The sequence below is a fragment of the Vombatus ursinus genome, unplaced genomic scaffold, assembly GCF_900497805.2.
Source record: "Vombatus ursinus unplaced genomic scaffold, bare-nosed wombat genome assembly UNPS02014817.1, whole genome shotgun sequence".
NCBI lineage: Eukaryota > Metazoa > Chordata > Mammalia > Diprotodontia > Vombatidae > Vombatus > Vombatus ursinus.
Window position 1 is genome coordinate 6854175 of NW_020954595.1, and position 22550 is coordinate 6876724.

At 42.8% G+C, this 22550-nt stretch overlaps 1 protein-coding gene across 1 annotated transcript in view; it reads left to right on the forward strand.

Annotated features, from left to right (window-relative positions):
• Positions 1-22550, forward strand: part of POU6F2 (POU class 6 homeobox 2) — a 394263-nt gene that overhangs the window by 124696 nt on the left and 247017 nt on the right. Inside the window, exons 2-3 of the mRNA XM_027835747.1 lie at positions 7453-7547; positions 13632-13860. Coding sequence (XP_027691548.1) covers positions 7453-7547; positions 13632-13860 — 324 coding nt within the window. The remainder of the gene's footprint in view (positions 1-7452; positions 7548-13631; positions 13861-22550) is intronic.

A 22550-nucleotide genomic window follows, 5' to 3' on the forward strand; every position in this document is an offset into this window, starting at 1 on the left:
TTAAATATTGTTGATTAGTCCACCTTCCTCAAATGAGGTCTTGTTAACATGGGTTATATCTATCAATATTTGCTATATTAGAAATTAAAATGTCTTAGAGTTATTCTAAAAATAGTTTTGATGTCACAGACCCCCTGAAAGGGTCTTGAGGACTCCCAGAAATCTCTAGATCATGCTTCGAGAACTGCTGATCTGGTATATGAAAAAGAGAGGTAGCTGTACATGGTGATCAGGCATCCTTTGGCACACTGGGAGGGATCCCAGCCCAAGATCACTCAGAGGAAATGCAGCACACCGAGGCCTGAGTACACCTGTTCACAACAAATCCCACCCACTCCCCCATCATGGTTCATCATCCCTAAACTGAAGCTAATGGATAATTCTCTGCTGCTGAAGAATCATCATGAGAGTTAGAATGGATGTTAGCAGGCAACTAGTTCAACCCTTTCCTTTTACATGCAATGCAACTGGACAGAGAAAATAACTCATCCAAGGTCCCCCAGATCTAGGTGGCAGAGTGGAGGTGCCAGACTGGCTCTTCTGATTCCAAACCCACTGTGATTTCTCCTCCCCAGGTTAGCATGACTGTCACCTTGATAGATCACTTTCCCTCTGCCCAAAACTTCCTGCCAATGGCTGGTCATTCCTCCTAAGTTTTCTGAGGCAGTGGCACCAATTGAATCAAATAATGTAATATGTGTAAAACACTTTGCAAATCTTAAAACATGTATTAACTATTATCATCATTATTAGTATCAGCAGCAACATAACCACCATCATCACCAACTCCATGAGGCATAGGGAGGTGGGGCAGAAACCCTAGCTGACTGGGTTCATTATCTGCCTCTCTAGCTCGACCAGACAAAGAAGGTCCTAGTTGTGGATGAGGGCTCCATGTGCCTATCAACTAGAAATGATCAGCGTGGACTTTAGGCTTTCTTGAGACTGTCAGCATATCAAATGAATAAAATACCTCTGGGTTCTCACCATGAATAAGAGATTATGTGACTGATTGGCCATGCTTAAGCTAATTGGCATTATGAATTAGGAGCAGCATGTGTGTGTAGATCTAGAGAAAATCAGAAGGTAATCAATCCTCAGAGATATAAGTTACTTCCAGCTTAGAAGACATTTGGTTTAGTCTAAGTTCACGGCTATTTCTAGATGCAATTACCAGCCTCAAATGGACACTCAAAACAAAATAAAGGTTTGTACTACTGGTAGCAATGAAATAGAAGAGTGGTTTCCCTTTGAAGACTTGTTTACCAGTAGAAGAGATATATAGAATTAAATAATAGTTGGGCTGATGGGATGAAAGAAAAGAAAATGCTGAGCCAATGTTTCATTGGACTATTCTAGGTAGGCTTAGTGTGAGTACTGTAGCAATTCTGTTTGCAGGTAAGTGGCTTAAATATTCTGCAAAAGCCATTTCCTTGACAGTATAGAGGTAAATCTGGACTGCCTTCACCGTAAGGCTGAAGAATGCAGCTAATTTTCTGAATAGTCATTCAGGATGTCACTCTCTAAGAGTATTGGTGACCTCCCAGTTCCCTTTGCCTCTTATTCTTCCCCCATGGTACTACTACTAGACTCTTGTGGAAGACCTGGGTTTGAATCCTGCCTCCAACCCTTTCTAACTGTGTGGTTGTGAACATATTACCTAACCTCTCTGACCCTTGGACTCCTTATCTATAAAGTTGGGTTAATGGTATATATACAGTCATCATCACAGGGTCATCATGAGGCTAATAAGGGACAACTTTGCAGACTTTGAAGAGCTCTGCACCTATTATTATAATCAGTCCTCTGTGAAACCCTATGAAATTTTCAATTGGTGGTGGATATAGACGACACCTAAGTGCTGTGGAAGCAATCCACTAACCAAAGCAAAGGCCAGCAGTCTTTACACCAAGGAACCCAAGCTGGGCACCTCCTGAGGAAGCAGCAAAGTCTTTGCCAAGGTTGCTGCAAGTCACCAAAGGTACTTAAAAGCTGAGGACACTGGCTGAAAGAGAGGTCACATACATACTCTGGGGGAACCACAGGAATAGAGTAGAACAAAGAGTGTTCCCCAAGGGCACAGCAGCAGGGAACCTGCTTGAGGTTTTGCTTGTGAACTTGTTTAGATGTCAAAACGACCTCAGCAAATGCTTGCATAGCCTACCATGTGCAGTGCAATGGCACAGAAATAAAAAGGTGAGTAAGATGAGGTCCTTCCCTCAGGAAGTTTACAGTCTAGGAAGAGACAGGAAATCCTGACTCCCTCCAGGACTCACCCCAAGCACCAAGGCCTTTACAGGCACCGTTCTTTAGGTGCCTTTTAATTATCTCTGGTTATTGGTGCCTTCCCCATCCATCTACCATAACATATATTGCACACTCACACGTACCACATGTACATATAGTATATATAGGTGATTAGGTATGTATTTATGTACATCTATGTATGCACACACATGCATATAATATAATATTTAATTAATGATATTAATTAATAATATGCTAATTATGATTTCCCTTCAAAGAAAGCAAGCTTTTTGCGGGTAGGGACAGCTTCATTTTTGTTTTAGCACCTAATAATGCCTGGCACACAAAATGTTCACTAAAACATCTGTTTTATATAATGAGGAGGAGGAAGAGGAAAACAATAAAAACTTACACCTGCATTAAGACTTTTGGGACACCTTGTATATTGCTTCAAAGTTTATGAAGTACTGTACGTATGTATTTTATGCCCTCCCAACAACTCTGGGGGGTGGCTACTATTATCACCCCCATTTTACAGGTGACAAAACTGAGGCCCAGAGAGGCAAAGTGATTTACCTACAGTCACATAGCCCATGATAGTCTGAGGCAAGACTCAAGCTCATCTTCCTTACTCCAAGCCCAGAGTTCTATCCACTTCACTACCTGGCTGCCTCTGTTAATCAATCAATCAAGAGAAATTTATTAAGAATCAACTAAATGTCATAGACTGCTCTAGGCAATAGGGAGTCAGAGACCAAAATGGAGCAGTAGCTTACATCAAAGTGCTTCCATGATGTGTGATTTCCACAGTGTGAACTCTCTCTTTATCTTTGTGGAACTTACAGCCTGTGAACTTGTGCCTGCAGTTCAGAAAGATTAAGAGATTATATAGAGGTATGTGCGTATATACACACATATAATGTATATTATATATAGCATACTGTATATTATGTATATACTATATATAGTATTATATATATATATAGTGCATATAACACACACACACACACACACACACACATGAAAGACTCATACTCCAAGGCATATGTGGGATGGAAGTGGGAAAATAGAGAGACTGGTGATTTTTAAAGTACTAGGGAAAGTCTTCGTGCCTTTTGAATACCAGCCTAAGGACATCCAGGCAGAGCCATGGAATGGTAGGGCTGGAAAAACTCACACAGGCATCAAATTCAGCCTACAGCTCTTTGCAGCTACCCTGGCAAGTGGGCTACCAGCCTTTGTGGGAAGATGGATGGCTCAGTGGGAAAAGCAACAGCCCTAGAGTCAGATGGCCTGGATTCAAATCCAGTTTATGAGGCTTACTATCTCTGTGTGTGTATAAATTTGAGATGTTTATTGAATGACTGAGTTTCTTCATCGGTAAAATGATGGGGTGGATTCCAGTAGAAGTCTCCTGAGGTCCCTTCCAGCTCAAAACCTTTGATCCTCTGCCTTCCCCCCAAACCCCATGACACTTTGAGCTAGCTCTAATAGTCAGGAAGCTCCTCTTTCTGGCAAGCAGACATTTCCCAATGTGCTTCTTTGCACCTTGCAACTACTGTTCCTAGTTCTCTGCTCCACAACCCATCAGGAAGAAAGGAAAGCAGGAGGAAAACAAACATTTGTTAAGCACCTACTACTGTGCCAGGCCCTATGCTAAGTCCTTTTTACAAGCATCCTCTCCATTGACACTCACAACAATCCTGAGAGATAAATACTCTTGTTACCGTTCTCATTTCACAACTGAGGAAACTGAGGTAGACGGAGGTTAAATGACTTGCCTAGATTGAGACCATTTGTAAGTATCTGAACTCAAACCTTTCACTACCCAGCTCTCTATCCATTGTACCACCTAACTGCCTCTAAAATGATGCTCATTTTCAACCATCCTTTAAATACTTGAAGACAGATTTCACCTACTCCTGAAATCTTCTCTTGGTCCAACATAAGATCATTGATCTAAAGCTGAAAGGAACCTTAGAGGTCATCAAGTCTAAACTCCTCATTTTACAGATGAGGAAACTGAGGCCCAGAAAGGCTGTGATCTACCCAAAGTTATTTATGTGCCAAAGCTGACATTTGAATCCAGGCCTCAACTCCAAACATATTTTCTTTTCACTGAAGCTCACTGACTTGCCAAGTTCCTCATGAATCCCTACATGACTTCAACTCAAGGCCCTTTGTCATCCTAGCTGCCTTCCTCTGGATTTTCCCCAGCTCATCCATGTCCCTCCTAAAAGGACAGTCAGCAAATAAGTATGAACTAAAGCAAAAGGAAGAATATTTAAAGAAGGAAAATGGATCAGCTTTGATTGTCAGTAGGACAGAGTTAGAGGTGTTCCTGGAATGCAAAGATCTGTCCAAGGTGCTCGCTAGCTGGCTGCCTCTTTAAGGTCACAGAGAGAATGTAGAGAAATTTGAGAGATCAAGAGGCTGGGAGAGAAAAGGATTTGGATGGGGGCTTTACACAATGTCCTGTATGTGCATTCTTTTCAAAAATAACTAAGCCTCCCTGGTTTTGAAGAATAAGTTAATCAAACATCAAAAAAAAAAATCACCCAAAAGTCAAGGTCTTCTCTTGCAGCTTCCTGGGGAATTGCTGGCACCTCTGCCTATTATGATAGGTCATCTCACCCTTGTTATTAAATGATGGCAATCATTAAAATGCCAAACGTACTTTGACAGAATTCACTTTATAAAATGTCAGCAAGTCTGTGTTTTTATTAGTTTGTTCCAAATCAATTTAGGAATTTCAATAGAATGCTTGTAAGTATTCCCTGAGCAATGTCCATTTCTGACTTTCAGCACCAAGAAATATTACAAATTAATCAGATTTCCAGGTTTCTGCATAATGGCCTGGCTCACTGATTGCGTAATCTCATTATCCAATGTGGTTATGATTGACACATTGCAGTGGAGATAGAAGTCAATTGAATAATGTGTAGCACTCAATTTTATTTGTAGTTTAATGTGCTTCGGTATTTTTTGCCGCATTTCCATTATTTATAAGTCTGTCCCTTTAGAGAATATAGAGAAGAATTTGTTTTAAATGAGCTGATAATACCTTCTTTAAAATTTATAAGTATGACAGAATCCTGCCCCCCCCTTTTTCTTGGCAGTTCACGGTGTGCCAATAAACAGGTTTTGAATTGTCTTCTACTTGCTATTCCTAGGACAAACAGTGGAAGAGAAGGGCTTATTCAGGTCTACATAGAATTGGACTGCAACCACCCATCAGAAAATGTCAATAGAAGTCACAAAATTGATCTTTCCTTTCTTGTTTCCTTCCTTCTTTCTTCTCTTTCTTTCTTCATTCTTTCCTTCCTTCCTCTTCTTTTTTCTTCTTTCCTTACTTCTTTATGTCCTTCCTTCCATCCTTGTTTTTTTCCTTCTGTCCTTCCTTCCTTCCTTCTTTCTTTCCTTTCTTCTTTCCTTCCTTCTTTCTCATAGGGCAGAGTAGAGTAAATCCCCTCTACCCCTACAGATAAGAAATTGTTCTACAATTAGGTCTCTGAGAGGTTAAGAGGCTTGCCCAGGATAACACAGCCAGTACGTGTCCAAAGCAGGACATTTAGACTCCACAACTGGTTCTCTATCCACCATCCACATTACTGCTCCTTCCTTCCCTTAATCCTTACTAGGAATTGTCCAGACATAAAACACACAGTTGGGAAAGACTTGGCCAGATTGCTATCATCTTCTTTGGCAAGACTTTGGTCCAGGTGCCAATACAATCCAAAAATCTTTACAAACCCCTTTTATAAAACAAACACTTTGAGCATTTTCTCCAGATGTCCCCCATGCCTGGAACTCCCTCCCTCCACATTTATACCTCTCAGCCTCCCTGGCTTCCTTTATGTCTCATTTAAATCTTCCTTGATCCCCCTTAATTCCAGTGCCTTACGGATGTGGATTATCTCCAATTTACCCTGGCTCTATCTTGTTTATACAGAGGTGGTTGCAGGCTGTCTCCTCCATTAGACTGTGAACTCTTTAGAGCAGAGACTTTTTTTCCACCTTTCTTTGTATCCTCAGCTCTAAACGTAATATCTGGCACATAGTAGTCATTTAATATATACTAGTTGGCTGATTGGCTGATGGTGCTAAATACTAAAGATGCAAAAATAAAAACCCCAAAATCCCTGCCCTCCTTTTAAATTTTGCCTTAGATGCTTATGATCTGTGTGGCCCTAGGCAAGATACTTAACCTCTCTGGGTCTCATTTTCTTCATCTGTAAAATGAGGTGGTTGGATGTGATAACTTACCTGCAAGGTGCCTTCTGAGTCTAGAACTAAGTTCCTATGCAATCACCCCACCCCTACACCCCCACCCCACCCCATCTCCACCACAGATGCCTAGATCCAGGAGTCTGCCTCTGTGATAGATACATCATGCGAATGAATAAGTTAATGCAATGTAAAGGCAAAGTTTATACAAAGGTATGCTTCATTTGCTGAAGAAGTTGCTGCTGATCATAGGCAGTTGAGGAGTGGCCTTGTGTGGGAGGCGGAGCCTGGATTGTACTTTAAATAAAAGTGGGGACACCCAGAGCTAAAAGTGAGACCCGAGAGTCAGTCTGTGCCCAGGATGGCAGGGCTGAGGTGACACTTTGGGTTCCAGCTTGATTGTTTCTATTAGCACTCAAGAATCCTTTTCTCTGCTTCTGTTTAAAGAATTGTTTGCAGTGACATTTAGCAAAGGTTTTGTTTTTGAAGAACTTGTACATAGTAATGAATTAAAATCTAAGTGTGGATTGTGTAGGAGGCAGGTGTGGGGAGAGGCCTGGGGAACGCTTGATTAAAGAGAGACACAGGAGATGTGACTTGTTCACATCTCCAATAATTTTTTGGCTTTGAGGAATTAGAAATGCTGCTGCTCATCACAGCTGAAGAAACGCAGCTCCCACCTGGGAAGGGAGCGCTTGTGCTCCGCGTAAAATGATGTCTAATATAAACCACATTAGGCAGGCTGACGAGGGCTGCGGTATCCCTGCTGTCAGCTCACGGAGCCTCCTGAATGAGTTGGCCAACCTGCATGGGGGTGAGCAGAACTGATGCCGCTGAGGATGACTGGAGTCCTGAAGCGATTGATAAGCCCCCTTTGGCCCATCGTATTGGACTCTGGGTCTTGTGACATCACAGTAAGGGGGAAATGGTGAGTTTCTAGCCTGGATATTAAGGGAAGGCTTCTCTTTTGATTGCCAGGGGCCAGAGGAAACCCACCACCCGCTGACACAAGTGCTGCTGATCAACACCCATCTGCCCAGGCCCACCCAGCAGCCTTTCCTGTTGGGCCCCAGGTCAGTGTCTTTCCCATGCTTTGGGGGCGGGGAGGGGCTATCTAGCAAGACTAAATATGTCAACAAATAGTAATGAGTGAAAACCAATTAACTCCAGTGGAGCAAAGTTGGTGATGAATTATTGTTTGGGAAGCTGCAGAGAGCCTCATTATTTATTAAGGGGATGAAGAAGGGATGTGCTCTCTTTTAAGAAATATGCTCCTCAGGATGATGTGAGGCCCTCTGTATTTGTTTTCTTCGGGCCTTTACGGCTTTCCAGAGAGTAGAACTTTAATGGCCTGGGTGTGCATACAATTGAGTTGTTTCAATGTTCCCAGGGCCGTTTTTGAAATATGACATGATTTAATAGAAAAAGTTAATGCAATTTTAATGCAAGTGCAGCTTATTGGGTTTGACAATACTGTACATCATATGCAGCTCCTGCATTAATAAAGAAATGTAGTCATGATTTTTTAAAGCCCAATATTTAGGGGGAGGGCAATGGGTTTTTGGTTTGGCTTTCTTTTTTGCTTGTTTGTTTGTTTGTTTGTTTTGTCTTATTTGCAGTCTGGTGGGGATAACACAATTATAAAAGGCTAGACTCTTCTCCCTTGTCATTTGATTCAGGGCTTTCAGTGCTCACCTCACACTCTTGCAAAGGGGAAAAGGTACTTCCACTCTGTAGCAATATCATTGAGTTTCCCTTTTACTAGCATTATTGTTCCTAGAAATTAGTCATCTGACATATACTGGGAGGTCACCAATTCAAGGATTGAAAAATCCTCAGGTTTATGATTGAGTTGGCCTGGGCTGGGCTGTACCCATCATTACAAAACCTTGTTTGTAGCATCTCCTTCTGTGACATGGCTCTTGGCTTACTGGGGTCTTCAGAGCCCATGCATTTTAAAGGTTAGGGAAGAACCCCATTCATTTTCAATCGTACAGATGCAACCTGAGTTTGAAGGTACAGGACCAGTCTCCCCAACCTCCGGATCATAGAATCATCAATGTTGAGGGAGGCTGAGCTTTAGAGACCATCCAATACCTTCAATTTACAAGTGAGGAGCCAGAGACTCCTTCACAGAGGGAAAGGTGCTACCTGTGGTCACATAGGTAGTAAGTAGCAGAATCAGCTTTTAGCCCAGGTCTTTCCATGCCAAATCCAACATGTGCGTCATTGTTTCCAACTCTAACCCTGCCACGTGACTCGCCACTGAATTGTGCCACATTTGTGGCACTGCATGACACAGTCACAAAAACAGGGGTCGAGTGTCCAAAGACTCCTCCAGCCAGGTCCTGCCTTAGAAGACAGCTTTTTTTCTTTTATTTTGATCTGAACTTGTGTTCTATGAACCCAGTAGCATTTACATAACATCTACTTGACAACTAATACCATGTAGGGGTGGCAGACATTCCATCTTCAGACAGCATGGCTTCATAGCACCCTTGCAATACTTTTAGACCCCCCATTGGATTGGCAGCCCACACATTGGGAACTCCTGGTCTAGACCACATTTCTTTACCCACTCCAGAAAGATAACGTGAGAGACTTGATTAAAGTCCAGGTAAATCACATCAATAGCATTCCCCAGAACAAAAGCAGCTAGGTGGTACAATTGATAGAGTGCTGGAGCTAGTGTCAGGAATACCTGAGTTCAAATGTAGCCGTAGATGCTCACTTAGCAATGTGGCCCTTGGGCAAATCATTTAGTCTCTATATAGTTTCCTCATCCATAAAAATAGGATAGGGCAGCTAGGTGGCACAGTAGGTAGAGCACCTGGCCTAGAGTCAGGAAAACCTAAGTTCAAATGTGACTTCAGACACTTACTGGTTATGTGATCCTGGGCAAGTCCTTAACCTTGTTTGACTCAGTTTCCTCATCTATAAAATGAGCTTGAGAAGGACATTGCAAACCATTCCAACATCTTTGCCAAGACAACCACAAATGGGGTCATAAAGAGTCAGGCACGACAGAACCGAAAAGACTGAACAACAGCAACAAAAAATAGGGTAATAAAAGCACTGACCTTGCAGGGTTGTTGTAAGGATTGAATGAGATAATATTTGCAAACCATAAAGTGCCATATAAATGCTAGCTATTGTTATTATTATTATTATTATTATTATTATTATTAGTTTCCTGCAGCTAGGTGCCTCAGTGGATAGAGTGCCTGACCTGAAGTCAGGAAGACCCATCTTTCTTCAGATACTTACTAGCTGTGTGACCCTGGGCAAGTCACTTTACCCTATTTCCTCAGTTTCCTCATCTATAAAATGAGCTGGAGAGGGAAATGCCAAATCATTTTAATATCTCTGCCAAGAAGACCCCCAAAAGGGGTTAGAAAGAGTCAGGCATGACTGAAAAACAGCTGAACAACAACAACAGGTTAATCTAACATGAATTGTTCTTTCTTTTTCTTCAATGAACAAGCATTTATTATTACCCCTTCCCACCACTCCCAATTGAGGGAAAAAAGAGAAAGAAAAACAAAACCCTTACAACAAATATGTATACTAACACAAAACAAATGCCCCACATTGACCATGTGCTAAAGCGTATGTCTTCATCTGCTTCTTGGAGCTACAATGGTTCCTTGTGATCACTGCCTCCCTTCCTGTATGTTCACTTACCAGCCCTTTGTTAATATATTTTAGAATTTTTTGAGTAGGTATGCTCAAACAACCTCATTCTTGCCTAGCCTTAAATCACTGAATGGGTGTTGCCTCAAACAAACTAAGTCCTGGAAAAGACCTTAGCTTTAAAAGGCCAAGGTCTCCCACTGTATCTGGGGCCATTTCCAGTCATCCTGATCTCTGCCTTGCCACTGAACTCAGATGACTCAAGGAGAGAGTGAGGCTGATGCTTTGCACAGCCCTGCCTCACTTAAATACAACTCATTTGCAAGTGAAGACATCACCCTCTTGATATCACTGGTCCTCTTTGAGAAAAGGAGAAACAACAACAACAACTATTAGAATTTCACTAGGAATCAAAGGTAAGCTTACTGGCCAGGCATTTGCTTACTCTACTCTCTTCCTGACCTCCCTGCCCAAACCCAGCTTCCTTTCTCTTTACATTCATTTATGACTTAAGGAAATTAGTTTTATGCCTCCTGTTTGCATTTCTCCTTTGTATTCCATTAAATGAGGAATAATACCTTTTTATAATAATGCCTTCCTATAGGGAGAGAATGTAAGTATCAGTCATGTCATTCAAATATGTAGGTAGGCAGTATAATAATAGCTAGAATTATATAGCACTTTAAGGTTTGAAAGTTCTTGACGTATGCTATCTCATTTGAGCCTCACAACATCCTTGTCAGGTTGGTGGTATTATTATCCTGCTTTTATGCTTGAGGAAACTAAGGTCGAGAAATTTGAAGGGACTTGCCCAAGGTTACACAGCTAGCAAGGAGCTGAGACTGGATTCAAACTCAGGTCTTCATGACTCTGGTACTACCCAGCTACCTTACTGTCAGAGGAAGACAGTGTGGTGGAGTGGGAGGAGCCCTAGATTTGGCACTCAAGATCCAGGTGCTATGCCTCATTCTGCCCCTTAACCAGGGGGGCTTTGTTCAACTCCTTTTGCCTCAGTGGGGCTGATCCTCCTCATTTGTCAAGAAAACAGGTTGGACTAGAGAAATTCAAAGGCCCATCCTAAATATCTTCAAGTCTTCAAGACTTTTGCTTTCACAATGAGGATCACCAACAAAATTGGATCACTAAGGATCTCAAGAAACATCATGGAAGATGAGTAGTGATTGTCTTGGCCAAAGATGGAGCTGGGTGGGAGTTAAGGGGGCATTTTTGGTAGAGGGAAGAATCATTAAGAGTCAAGGCCACGTCCCAGACCAATTTTCATTCCACGCAGTAGCAGCTAGGATAACACCAGCTTCCTCCCAGCCATAACCCCAGGAAGATTAACAAGCAATCAGAACCAGAAGTTGAGAATCATTGGTTTAGAGATAGATTAGAAGGCTGGAAGTAAAAATGTGTCAATTCTAGCCCTAGGCCAGCTATTGATGTACTGGGTCAAATCAAGACGCACATAAGTGCCCTCTATGTGTCAGACACTGTACTAATTTCTGGGGATACAAAGAAAGACAAAAAAAATGAAGAAACAGTTCCTGCTGTCAAGGATCTCACAGTTTCTGTGTGATCTTGGGCTGGTCACTGAAACTCCCTCTGCCTCAGTTTCTTCATCTGCAAAATGGAGGTGACAATGCCTGTCCTACTTGCTTCCAAAGAAGGTAAAGATAAAGATGAGATCATAAATATATCATAGAATCTCAGCATATCCAAGCCAGAATCAGCTTCCCAAGCAATGTTTACTTATTTCACCACATTGTGAAGAGGTTGTCATCCCTGCAATGACAGAGCTCACTACCTCAACCAAACATGACATCAGTAAAGAGAATTCCCACACTGGGAGTTCTACTACATTGTTGCGATACAATCATATTTGTGGTGCCATTATGTGGAGAATAGCAGTATGGCATAATGGATAAAGAAGTGGCTTTAGCGCCAGGAAGATCTGGTTCATGTCCTACCTTGAACACATTCTTCTTGTTGGATGGTGGTTGCTAAAAGTTCTGCTCACACTGAGCCAGAATCTGCTGCCCTGTGATTTTGACTGTTCAGGGTCTGCTCACAGGAGCAGTGCAGGTCAGACTGGATCTGTCATTTCACAGGTCTAATCTAGGGATCTAGACCAATCAAAACTGGTCTAAGGAACTCCCAGGTGAGGAAACGCCCTTTACCAATACAGCTCAGTACCTTCTCTGCAACTAGTAGTCTGAGAAAACAGCCTAGAGCCCCACTCAAGGTCAAACGAGTAGGATGTGTTCAAGGTAGGACATGAACCAGATCTTTCTGGCATTGAAGCCACTTCTCTATCCATTATGCCATACTGCTATTCTGTACATAATGGCACCACAAATATGTTTGTATCACAACAATGTAGTAGAACTCCCAGTGTGGGAATTCTCTTTACTGATGCTAATCATAACCTGCCAGGAATTTAGCAGATAAATCCTAGGTAGTTGCCTGAGGCACATAGAGGTAAAGGGACTTGTCCAGGGTGGCACAGTTACTGTCAGAGATCAAATTTGAAACAACTTTTCCTGACTGCAAGGGAGGCTTTTGATTTGGTATGCTTTGCAGCCAGGATAAAGCTTCAGAAATTTGAGGTGTCTCACTTAGAAAGGTTTGAGAGCCTCATAAGAAGACCTGGAGCCTAGTTAGCTCTTGCAGTGAATTAAACATCACACACACATGTATACACACACACACACACACACACACACATACACACACACTCACATTTCACAAATACTTTCTGCCAGCCTACCTTTTGTTATCTCTTGCTCAGATCATGTACTGGCTATGGGAGAACCTGCTCTATACCAGGTCATTCCAAGAAGCAAGTTTGAAATGCTTGCTGGGTGCCTGGGTGCCATGCTGAGCCCTGGGTATACAGAGACAAAACAAAAAGCAATCAGCCCACCAGGAAATCCCATTCCTCTAGGTGACATTATAGCATGGATGAAGGAAAGTCTATATATGACAATGTGAAGTGGGGAGGGGAGAAGAGAGGAAGGGAGGGAGAAAAAAGGAGAGAGAGAGAGTGAGAGAGAGAGAGCTGGCAATCAGGCACAAACTAGAGATTGTAAGAGTCTAAAGTGAGGATCGAGAGCATTACTGGCAGAACAGATAATCTGTGGCAATGACTTAGAGACTGGAGATAGAATGTTGAATTCAGGGAATGACAAATAGAAGAGTTTGGCCAGAATGAAGCACATCTGAAAGGGAGGAGCAGACACAAAAAAAAGTCTGCCAAAGTGGTAGGAGTTAGATTGGAAAAATTGGAAATACCAAGCTGAGGGATTTAGTTTATATTTTATGCTAGAGGAAATAGGGAACATCTGAAGGTTCTTGAGCAAGGAAGTGACATGTTCAGACATATTTTGGGCAGTTAAGAAAAGGAAGGACTGGATAGAGACCCAACTGGATGAGCTCCATCGTTCTACTGTATCTGGACCTTTGGCACTGCCTTGGACCCTCCTGTGACAGTAAAGCAGTCGTTTCTGTTTGTTTCATTGCAGCCGCTGCTGACGGCACAGCAGCTAGCCTCTGCCGTGGCCGGGGTAATGCCAGGAGGCACGCCAGCCCTCAACCAGCCGATCCTTATTCCTTTCAACATGGCAGGACAGCTGGGTGGTCAACAAGGACTGGTTCTCACCCTGCCTACCGCCAATCTCACCAACATCCAAGGGCTGGTTGCAGCTGCAGCTGCAGGAGGCATCATGACTTTGCCATTGCAAAATCTCCAAGGTAAACTTCATCTGTCTGTTGGCTTTTCTTATGTGAGCAGGGTTGTCCATTACACGGAACTGCCTTTGTTGAGAATTATCTGAAGGCTCTGGGGCTAGTGTTCCACATGTCAGAGGGAGTTCCCAGATCGCAAACATGGACCTTGCAAACAGAAATTGCTCCTTATTTCTAGGAGAGTAACTCAGCATTGTTTGAGTAACATGATTTGTGCATTAATCTTGGCTACTTGTGTACTAAGGATCAAGTCTCTGAGATCTGAGTCATAACTAAGGTGGGGCAGCCAAGATTTTGCCGCAGGCACCCGAATTTAGAGGGGGCCAAACTGAAGGAGTGCTGACAGCAATTGTATTTCTTCAGCAGCATAGAAACAATAGAGCTTAACACTTAATTAATGAGAAGAATCGAAGTAGGAAGGGACCAGATGGTGGACTGGAGTGAGCTTCTCCTCTACTCCACTGGGACCATGTGACAATCTCCCAGTAGAACTTCATGCCAGGGTCCTGGGCCTCTAACTCCTCAAGTGAGGGCAAGCTTCCTGCCTCTTGTCTCATACACCGATTCTGGTACTTGTCTTGAGCACAAAAATCTAGATGGTGGCTTTTTTCAGCTGTTATGGCTGTCAGAGGCATCCATTGGCAGCTTTCCCTAAGAGTGTGTCTACTTTATACATATGGGAGGGCCTGGGTCCTCATCCCCATGGGGCTTGATTTTGCTCATCTGTGAAGCAGAGGAGAGCGCTTGGAAGTGTGGAGCAAAGGTCTTGGAGCTGTTCAGAACAGTCCTGTTGCCCAGTGTCCCTAGTTGTTATTTCTTCCTTTTTAAGGAAAGGAAATGCCAAGGGATGGGAGCTTGATCTTCTGCTGTGTCAGGGACATAGATCCTTCTTACTTCTTTGCCTTGTTGAATGAAGCTACCATTAGAGATAAGGAGGTAACCTCACTTAGGAAAGAGACCATATGTTATCGAATGTGCCTATATGCTGTGCTTATCATCATGAAACAGCACGTTCGTGGTTCCCCTTTCAACAAAGAGATGCAGGAATTGTGAGAATTGAGTGATCCACAGTGACTCCATCTTGTGACTCAATTCTGGATCTAGTTCAGTTCCCTTTCTATTCAATTATGGGTCTAGTCCAATTTCTGTCTTGTGAGACAGAAATTGAATTTTTTAAACCTAGCCCTGTGTGATTGAGAAGCTGGACCACCTATATCTGCTGCTTAGATACACCTAGCAAAGGACCTAGGTTACAGGTCCAGAAACATAGTCAGATCCAAAGATTGGTGCACGAGGTTTTCTCACAATTATACATCTCAAGCCACCTATATCTGAAACCTGTCTAGGTCAATCAGTTACTGTTTCTTTGTGCCTTTGATTGAATACAGACACTTGATGTGGGGAGTGGGATGCCTCTTTCCTGATTTCAGAGAATAACACCTGTTCACTCTCCCCCATCCCAACTTGGAAAGCCCCTAATTGTTCCTTCAGTTAAAAATCAGATTACCTAATTGTATCCTGGCTTACATCTTAATGAAATTGTTTTCTTTTAACATATAAAAATCTGTAGTCGCCTGTATTTTGAGTCCAGTGTCAAGCTGAGGAGGCCTGTTCCCAATTCGTTATGCAATTAGCATACATCACTTAATAAATCAATATGCTTGGAAGCTTGAACCTTTGTTTCCTTAGTCATTTTAGATCATCACATCACAGAGCACCCTGATTTCTCACTATTGTTGCCATTGAGAGACAGAGACAGGGAAGCAGATAGAGACAGATAGAAAAGGAGAGAGAGAGAGAGAAGAGAGAGAGAGAGAGGATGAGGAGAAGGAGAATGAGGAGAGGAGAGGAGGAAAGTGAAGAAAACAAGCAGAATAAGAATTTTTATGGAATTGGGGAAAGAAGGGTAAGAGTTTTATAAAGTTGTCACCACAGGACACCAGGACAGCCGAACTCGAGGGACAGCAAGTAGCAGCTGCAAGCAGCCTCCCTGAGAATGGCCAAAGCCTCTTTCCCACTCTGAGGTAGTAGATGAAGGCAGCCAGAGGCCCACCCTTGGGTGTTGCCCTAGGCTACCACACACTGTGCTGCTGCTGCTGGTTGCAGTCCACAAAGAAGAGAGAACCTAGGAAACCCTTTTCACAGTGGAGTAGTGAAGTCAGAGGGTGCAGGTGCTCTTGGGTGACTTTCTCCATGTACATGTGTCTGGATTTCCCTTTGTTCTGTGTGTCATTGGGAGAAGTCACATGTGCCAGGTTGTGCTGCTGCGAATGAGGTCTTGGGCTCAGAGAACACAATGATATAGGCAAGTTAAACCTGTGTCACAAAACCATCGACAGCCATGCTCTTAACCTTCTGAACCTTTCCTTCTGTTGTTTGTTCCCTGTGTTTGTTGAGGGACCTTGGTATAAGTCAATATCCAACTTACTCCTTCTAAATGTTTTCAGGGGACACTCTGTGCTCTAGAAAAAGTGGACTACTGTCTGTGGTCCCTCACTTCCCATTGCTTTTCCAGAGCTGTGCCTTTGCTCATCTTTAACCTGGGTCTGAACTGCCTTTCCCATTTACTTCCTGCCCTACTCTCATGCTACCCCCTCCATGAAGAACCCCTGATCCCCTAGTTAACAACGACCTTCCCAAGGAGGAAAGTGCTTTGTTCTCACCTCTTCAGTGTGCTTTGTATAAAATAGTTTCTAAGTCTGTAAGCTAAAGTGCAGTTGCCAATCTATGTGGGAGGAGGCAATCTCTTCACCAGGAGTTCCCTACACTGATGAAATCACAGGTCTGAGACCCACCTAAAGTCATCTGTGTCATTCATAGTTATAACTGGCTCTACATTTTAAAGGATGAGATTCAACCTTGAGGGCTAACCTAAAAATTATTCTCTCTGGATCATTTTGTCACCCCAACTCCCAAAGGTTACTTAAGCTTGTGTATTGCTATGTTTATGTTTATATAAATGCTGATAAAAGGATTTCCAATTTCCATGTAAGCACTCAGGATAACATACATGTTAGATAGATACATTTCAGCCTTTATCTCACCATGCAGAAAATGTGAAAGTCCACAAACAAATATTAAAAAACACACAATAAGGGATTCAGATTGTGAATAATCAATACAATTCTCTTCACTTTCTATTGGGTCCAACATTCTCTATACAATCCCAACCAGGCTCCTAGTGCTACCCTGTAGTCTGGGTTTCCTAGAAGGGAATTTTTTCAGACTTCTAGACTGGCACCACTCTGAAACTCTAGTGATCCCATTACACCCCATACAGGCCCTTCTGATGTGTTGGCCTCCCCTCAGAAGGAAAACACATTTTGGAGCTTCTAAACAAGCAATTTTCCTTCCATTGTACTTGCCCTGTCTAAATAACTCAATAGCAAAGAATAAAGTCTAGGATTATTTTGTTCCCCTGTCTTGTGCCTTTGGTCCCTTATGGGTCCTACAGATGAGGAGAGGAGTCATATGGGCAATTTTCTCTTCCTCATTCACACATACCTGCTGCTATTCTCAGGATCTTTTTGGAGGAAAAGAAGCCTGAGTTTTAGATGAATGTTCTGTTCTCCCAAGAGTTCAAGCCAATCTTGAGAGAATCCCTTGGCATTGACATCTGTCTTCCAGAGGAGCCAAGGGATATGCCCACACCCTTTAAAGGGAGATGCAGTCAAAGACTAATGGCTCTGTAAAGTCACCAATTTGCTTGGGAACTCCCCCAATGCCCCTTCTCATATATCAAAAGTTTCACAAAAGACTTACCCCCCTGGCAAGTTTATCGCATTGATCAGGGAGCTCTATCATATTTGCCTATTAGATAGCAAGCTCTATGAGAGATGACACTATATCTTCTCTATATTTGTATGTTTCCCAGTGCCTAGTCCAGTTCTCTGCTTATAGTAAGCACTTAGTACATGCCTTATGATTTATGTTAAATTCCAATTCACTTTGTGACTTATCAGATTATTCAAAGCCTTGGTTTCCACAGATAGCCCAAAGGAGAACCACTTACCACACATTTAAGTAAATGTTTTTGCATCCATTCAGGGCTTCATCCACACACCTGTTGGTATGGCCTCTTATCTTACCTTGCCTGCATTTTAAATGGTTTTCCTGTTAATGTTTCCAACAATGTCTTTCTCTTACCATTCAATTGTGTCCAGAAACTTGCATTCATAAATCATGGATGTGCAGAATTCAGTAATGCACAAATGTGGTGTGCGATGAAAGCAGCCAGCTTGAGATTAGGAGAAGAATGCAGGAGCTGTCCAAGGTGGAGGCCGACCCCTCCAAGTGAAGAGAGAGGCTTTTTAACATAGGTGGGTGATGAAATCTTAATGAAGAAAGGGACATTATAAAAATGCATCCTTCCATTTGGAGCAGTTGTGCTTATGGGGATCCTGAGAATTATAAATAAACATAAGCTCTCACAACTCCGAGGTCATGAATTCATTCTGCCTTGCTCAGCCTGCCACGGCAGGCAGAGCTGGGAAACGAGCTCACTCTAGTTCTGGCAACTGTGTGGGCTCTTGTTGCCTTGACACACTAATATCACGTTGGTCATTTGGACGTCCCCAGAGGAGTGACCTGTTTAAATGAAGTTTTCCGTGGAGATAAGAATCAACCTGATGTAGGAGAATGAAAACTAGAACTTGCCTTGGAATGGAGCTTTGTGGTTTACAAAGAGCTTTCTTCTCAATGACCCTGGGACATAAGGGCTGCAGATATGGTTATCCCCATATAGGGGATATCCCCATATGAGGAAAACGAGGCTGACAGTGGTGAAGTGATTTGCCCAAGGTCCCAGAGCTAGTAAGCAGTAGAACCACCATTCAGACCTGAAGATGTGGACAGCAAATGCTATCAGAACTCTCTACTCCAGCAAGTTGATAAGAGGCAGTGATTCTAGTTTCTAAGACTTTGCTAATTTATGAGTGTTGTGGCAACATAGGTAGAGTTCAGGACTTGGAGGCAGGAATGCTTGATGCTTGCTAACGGTGTGATCTTGGGTGAGTCACTTAACCCTATAAGCCTTGGTTTGTTCATCTCTAAAATGGAGATTTTTAACAGCAACAACCTCATGGGATTGGTGGGAGGCTCAAAGGAGACAATTATAAGCAAAGTTCTTTGCAAATCTTAAAGTGCCATTGAAATGCTAGCAATGCTGATGCTGCTGATGCTGCTGAGGATGATATGATTCTTACTCATCTCCATAGGTGACTCTCTATCTTCCAACTCTATGTTTCTGCACAGACTATCCCCTTGATGACTGAAGTGGTCTCTCCTTAATCTTATCAGCAAAGGAACTGAAGGGAAGCATAGTTTCCCAACTGGAAGGAAGGACTGAAGGATAATGGGAGACAGGAACTGCATAGGGTGGAGGGACCTCAGGGACAGGAGAAGGGCCAGAGGTGTGAGTGCAAGCCAGCACCTGGAGCCATCCAATTGCACATGAAGGGAGGGCACTGATAAATCAAACATAATCATAAGCAGTTGGAGTATTGACTGACTCACTGACCTGCCAGAATAGAATTTTGCCATTTCTCTGTCCCTGCTACTGGGACCTGGTGAATTTATCCCTTCTCCATTTTCTTCCCCTTACTTCCCTTATCACTGCTGGTAAACTGACATCACTTACCCCTGGGAATTTCTTGTTTTTTCTAAGTCATAGCTATCCTTTGTCTGAACTTTTATGGTGAGCTTTTTCTGCAGATAAAAATAAGCAGACGCTCATTACGTTCTGAAGAGTGCTTGCTAAAAGGAAATCCATGGACTAACAGCCTTAGACCTATATATGGGCCAGGACCACAGTCCTCATTCTCCCTCTGGAGGCACAAAGAAGGGCTTCATTTGAATCCTTCCTGTCTTTAAGGCTCAGCTCAGCTGCCACCTCCTATAGAAGAGCTTTTCTTATCCCCCCAAGTATTGATGTTTTTTATTCAGTTATCTGTGTGTATGTTGTTTTCGCCTGGTAGAATGTAAGCCCCTTGTTTATGCCCAGGGTCTAGCACATTATGGGTGTTTAATAAATGCTTGTTGAAATGAATTAATTCAGTCATAGTATGATCAGATTTCAGCTTTAGAGCTGGAAAGAACCTCAAAGGCTGTATAGTCTAATGCCCTCATTTTATAGATGATGTAACTGAGGCCCAGGGAAGTTGTGACTTGTCCAAGTTCTTATAGAAATTCAAATGTGGGATTTGAACACAGGGCCTCTGACTCCCAAGACAGTCATCTTTCCACTGTACCTCCCATAGCGCTTCCCTCTCCTCCCCAACTTTGTAGTGTGTGTCCGCAGCCCGAGTGGCCACATGCTACTCTGAGAGATTTCTAGCAACGATCTGGAAGTTTGTCGACCCTCCAAGGTACTGTACCAAGGAGGAGATTTTCTTAGTTAATGACTGCCGTGGGTTTTAAAGTTTAAACAACCCCCTGAGACTGAAATAGGACTTGTTTCCAGACCATTCATACAATGCATTCTGATTGTTTTGGTCCTGGATATATGTCTATTATTTTTCCTTTCCTTCTAGAAAGCTTTCCCTGTTAAGAGGCTTTTTTTTTTTGTAGTAGCAGAACCCTGAAAAGAATCTTAATAGATTGAATATATAAAGAAAGCAGACTCTTCCTGCCAACTTGTCTCTGTGTATTCTCCTGCCCTCCTAGTCTCCTACCCAGCCCCACCAACCTCCCTGCTCACCCAGATCAAAAGCCACAAATCAGGTAGGGAAAAGAAGAGATGCTCCCCTCAGTGTCTTAATAATGTATACTCCAGATTCTAGTTTTCAAATATTCTTCCCTTTTACCTAAAGTGATCCAGGGCCCATTCATTTACATTCCTCTTTAACGACTATGAAATGGCTTTCAGAGCTTACAGAAAAGTCATGCATCACCTGTGTATTTTAATGAGCGCCAGTGTCAGTAGTAATCAGAATGGCATTTCACTTAGAAGATTTGTTTCTTTCCAGGTGCTTCCCAGATTCTGTTGCCAGTGACAGGGACCCATATTATCATGATAACGCACTTTATATTCCTGGGTGTTAAACTAGATCATCCCTTGGGTCAAAGTACCCCAGAATGACAGCAGTTGTGAGTCAGAAGGGACTTCAGTAGCCACCTAGTTAAGGGGATTTGTTCTGTGAGGTTTGGATTCTGTCAAAGGGCCGCCCTTGAGGAACTAGAGGGCCACATGTGGCCTTGAGGCCGCAGGTTCCCCATCCCTGGACTTAGGCCAACCTGTATCCTGAAATGAGCCCCCATTCCAACATGCTCGACTAGTGGTCATTCAGCATTTGCTTTAAGACCTCCTTCCAGAAGTGCAGGAATACCTAAATCCTTGCTGAGATGGCCCTTCCCACTTTGGGGCAACTCTAATTAGTAAGATTTCTTTCCTTTTTTTCCTGACTTCAAATCTAAATTGACTGCTCTGACATTTGCACCTATTGCTCCTGGTTCAGCCCTCCAGGTCCAAACAGGACAAATTGAATCTCTGTTCCATAGAATAGACTTTCCAATACTTGAGGATAGTTACCATGTGTCCTGAGACTTCTCTTCTCCAGAATAAAGACCTTGTTTCTTCAACCATTTCTCACGTGGAGTGGGCTCAAGTTTCTTCGTCATCCTACTTGTTTCTCTGGCTGTTTTCCAGTTTATCACTGTCCTTCCTGATATTTGAGGCCCCATAATGAACAAAGTACCGCAGGTGTGGTCTGACCTGGGCAGGGTACACGAGCGCTCTTACCTCAGCAGAGTTAGTGACACTCAGCTTATTGAGTTCATGAGACAAAGTGACAAGTCTTTGCTTATTAACTTCACTGGGCAGGAATTACAAAAGAAATACAACTGAAGCTAGAGACCCAGAGAGTATAATAGTGTGTGTTCACCAGGCAGATGTTTCTGAAGCCAGGCTTGAGGAGTGAGGTATCCACAGACCAAGATGAGAACCCATTTCTACCATGGGGCAGCATCAATAGAAAGTTTAAAAAAAGCTTAAGGAGAGGTTTTATTTTAAAGTATGAACCATTAAATTTAGTCATGCATAATCTTTAAATTAATGGCCCAAGAATGCATTAGAGAGATGCTGCTTAACCTGAACAGGGAAAAGCCATTAGGTCCAAAGCCAAGCAAAGAATCAAGGCCAAGTCTGGCTCGCCCACCCTTACCTATTCTCCCTCTAATCCATTATTGCCTTGCTGATGATGTCACCTCTCAGAAGAGGGAAAAAGTGATGAAAGAATTCTGAACATATTCTGACCAATAAGGAAGAAGTGGCAGGTGATGCAGAGATGATGCGACCCTTGGGAGGAAACGGGGCAGGGGGGGCTGGCAGGGAAGAACAGGCATGATCTGGCCTGGACTCTAGCCTATAAGAGCACATATTTCAGAGAATTCAGGATTCCATAGCCGGAGCCTCTAAATGGGATGTCAACTCAAGAGGGATGGGAGACTCTCAAGGATTAAGAATCCTGGTGCTGAAATTATAGTTGATTCTGAGGAGGAAGAAACAGAGGGGCAGCAACCAAAGAGGCTGGCATGATTAAACAGAATTCACTGACCCGCCCCTAACTTGCAAAGCTCTTTCTCTATTTTCTCTACTCACTTGCCTTCCATTCCATCTGTAATTAACAGCAACAACAACAACGATGAGAACAGTGATGATGATGATGATGATGATGATGATGATGATGATGATGATGATG